The sequence below is a fragment of the Fonticula alba genome (genome assembly GCF_000388065.1).
Source record: "Fonticula alba strain ATCC 38817 unplaced genomic scaffold supercont2.2, whole genome shotgun sequence".
NCBI classification, from domain to species: Eukaryota; order Rotosphaerida; family Fonticulaceae; genus Fonticula; species Fonticula alba.
In genome coordinates this window covers 2,063,150-2,066,118 of record NW_009242972.1, presented here as the reverse complement: position 1 = coordinate 2,066,118, position 2,969 = coordinate 2,063,150, and the positions used below count along the sequence as shown (strand labels likewise).

The window sequence follows — 2,969 nt, the reverse complement described above, 5'->3', positions numbered from 1 at the left end:
CCTGCCTCTCTCCCGCCCCGTCCCCTCCGCCCGCGCGTCTCGGATCTGTTCGCCCCCACCGCGCTCCCGCTTGCCGGTGCGTGCATGCGCCATGCCCCCGCCGGCCCCGCGAGCCAGCGACTTAATCGCGCCGCCAGCCGGCCGGCGTCCTCTGCCTCCTCATATCTCCCCCTCCTCTCACACCGGTTCCTCGCCCCTGCCTCCTGACCCCCCCCCCTCCCCGCCTCTTGGCTCCTGGCCATCGCCGGTGGTACAGTCCCTGCCCGTTCGCGCATGAGCGGCGCCTCCGGACCTCCCCCCTCCGACTGATTGATCTCGCGCGCGCGCGCGCTCATCTGCATCGCCTCGCCTTCCGCCCTTCCCTCTCTCCCTCGCCATGCCCCCGAAGCCCCCGCCCCCGCCTCCGCCCCCTGGCGGTGGTGCCGGCCCGGCTGGCCTTGCCCTGCCCTCTCTGTCCATGGTGTCCAATGTCCCGGCGACGACCTCCTCCTCGTCCACCCCCCCGGCCACATCGCCCACCGTGACCGCCGAGGAGTCCGGCCCGTCCTTCATGGACCGCTTCCGCACCCTCTTTAAGTGTGCGTCTGCTGCCGGCATGCGCTCGCGCCGTCGTCGGTCTCTCTTGCCTCGGCTTTCCGCTGGCCAGTTGCTCACCTCCGCCTCTTCCCCCTCCGCCCCTGGCCGGTGCTCGCCCCCCCCCCCTCCCCCCCCCGACAGCCAATGATCGCCCGTCGAACAGCGGCAATGACTCGCGCCTGTCGCCCGGTGTGGCGGCCCTGGCCAGTCACAACCACACCGGCGGCGCGCACCCGCTCATCTCGGCGCCCATGTCCTTCCGGCATGAGGTGCATGTTGGCTACAATGCCGAGACCGGCGAGTTCAGCGGGCTTCCTTCCGAGTGGACCATGCTCCTGGAGGGCTCCGGCATCAGTAAGGAGGAGCAGCGTGAGAACCCGGATGTGCGTCTTCCCCCCTCCCCCCTCTCTCTCTCTCTCTCTCTTGTTCTCCCTTCTCTGTATGCTCTCTCCAACTCACTCCTCGTTTTCCCTTCTTTTCACTTTCTCTTTCTTTTCTCCTTCCCTCCTTTTCCTCTTCCTCCCTCTCCCTCCCCCCTCCCACTCCTCAGGCCGTCATCCAAGCCCTCAAGTTCTACGCCGGGTCCTCCGGGTCCGAGGACAAGTCCACGCCAGCTGGCTCGCCACAACTGCCCAAGGGCGCTCCACCGACGCCGCCCACACGGCTCCCCCCGACGCCGCCCGGGCGCGGGCCCCCCTCGGGCACCGCTGGCCAGCAGCAGGCACCGGTCATGGCTTCCGGCCATGCATTCACTCCGCCGCCGCCGCCGACCACCGCCCCGCCGGTCCCCCCTCCCAAAAACCCCAAGGCCAGCCCCACCTCGCCGACTACCCCCTCCTCGCCGTCGGATTCGCAAGACAACTTCGACGCGGTGGCCGCGGTACCCCGTCGCCGGCGGGAGACCTCCTCCCCGACCGCCGGCGGCCCATCCAGCCCGGCTGGACTAGAGGACGACATCATGACCCGGCTCCGGGCCATTTGCACGCCCGGCGACCCGAACGACTTCTACAAGGACTTCCGAAAGATCGGTCAGGGGTGCGTCGCTGTCTTTGGCTTTTGCATTGCCCCGCCCGGCCTGGCGGGGCCAGTGTGCCCTGTTTGCGCATTCACTTGGCCGCCGCTCCCTCGGCTTGCTTCTGCCTGCTTTCCATTGCTGACACCCACACTTGGCATCCCTTCCTGCGGTCTGTCTCCCTCTCCCTCTCGTCCTCTCGCTCTCTCTCGTCCTCCCTCGTCCTCTCGTCCTCTCGCCTTCTCTCGTTCTCTCTCGTTCTCTCTCGTCCTCTCGCCCTCCCTCGTCCTCCCTCGTCCTCTCGTCCTCTCTCGTCCTCTCGCTCCCCCTCGCCCTCTCTCGTCCTCTCTCGTCCTCCCTCGTCCTCTCTCGTCCTCTCGTCCTCTCGTCCTCTCGCCCTCTCACCCTCTCCCAATAGTGCCTCCGGGGGTGTCTTCTCCGCGCAGGAGCTCTCCACCGGTCGCCGGGTGGCCATCAAGCAGATGAAGCTCGAGCAGCAGCCCAAGAAGGAGCTCATCGTCAGCGAGATCGCGGTCATGCGCAACGCCCAGCAGGAGAACATCGTCAACTACATCAATGCCTTCCTGGTCAATGACGATGCCGACCTGTGGGTGGTCATGGAGTACATGGAGGGTGGTTCGCTGACCGATGTGGTCACCACCACCATCATGACCGAGCGTCAGATCGCCACCGTCTGCCGGGAGGTCCTGCGCGGCCTGGCCCACCTGCACTCTCGCAATGTCATCCACCGTGACATCAAGAGTGACAATGTCCTCCTCGGCATGGAGGGCGACATCAAGATCACGGATTTCGGCTTCTGTGCTCAGCTCTCCGAGGAGAGCACCAAGCGGACAACCATGGTCGGCACGCCGTACTGGATGGCCCCGGAGGTGGTCACCCGGAAAGACTACGGCCCCAAGGTGCGTGCATGTGTCCCTGTCTTCTTCCGCCCTGCATGCGGGCTGCCTTCCCCCTGGTGCTTTGTCCTCCTGCTGTGCTCTTTCCACTCACGCTTCTCCGTCTGCCTGTCTCTGTCTTTGCCAACCGCCAATCCTTGCCTGTCTTTCTCCTTCTCTCCCCTCTCCCTCCCGCCGCTCCCTGCCCCCCCTCCCTCCCTCACGGCACAGGTCGACATCTGGTCCCTCGGTATCATGGCCATCGAGATGATCGAGGGAGAACCCCCCTACCTCAATGAGAATGTCCTGCGCGCCCTGTATCTGATCGCCACCCAGGGCACTCCTACCATCCAGAACCCGGAGCGTCTGTCGCCGGTCTTCCGGGACTTCCTCTTCAACTGCTGCTTGGCGGTGGACCCGGAGAAGCGCCCGAGCGCCGAGGAACTGCTCCAGGTGCGTTTCGCGCCTCCCCCCCCCCCCCCCCC

General features: G+C 66.6%; 1 protein-coding gene across 1 annotated transcript in view; it reads left to right on the top strand.

Annotated features, from left to right (window-relative positions):
- The window catches only part of H696_01457 (STE/STE20/PAKA protein kinase), a 4,100-nt gene continuing 1,131 nt past the window's right edge, over positions 1 to 2,969 (top strand). The window contains exons 1-6 of the mRNA XM_009495352.1: positions 1 to 76; positions 257 to 578; positions 718 to 959; positions 1,127 to 1,611; positions 2,007 to 2,508; positions 2,716 to 2,937. Coding sequence (XP_009493627.1) covers positions 377 to 578; positions 718 to 959; positions 1,127 to 1,611; positions 2,007 to 2,508; positions 2,716 to 2,937 — 1,653 coding nt within the window. The 5' untranslated portion in view covers positions 1 to 76; positions 257 to 376. The remainder of the gene's footprint in view (positions 77 to 256; positions 579 to 717; positions 960 to 1,126; positions 1,612 to 2,006; positions 2,509 to 2,715; positions 2,938 to 2,969) is intronic.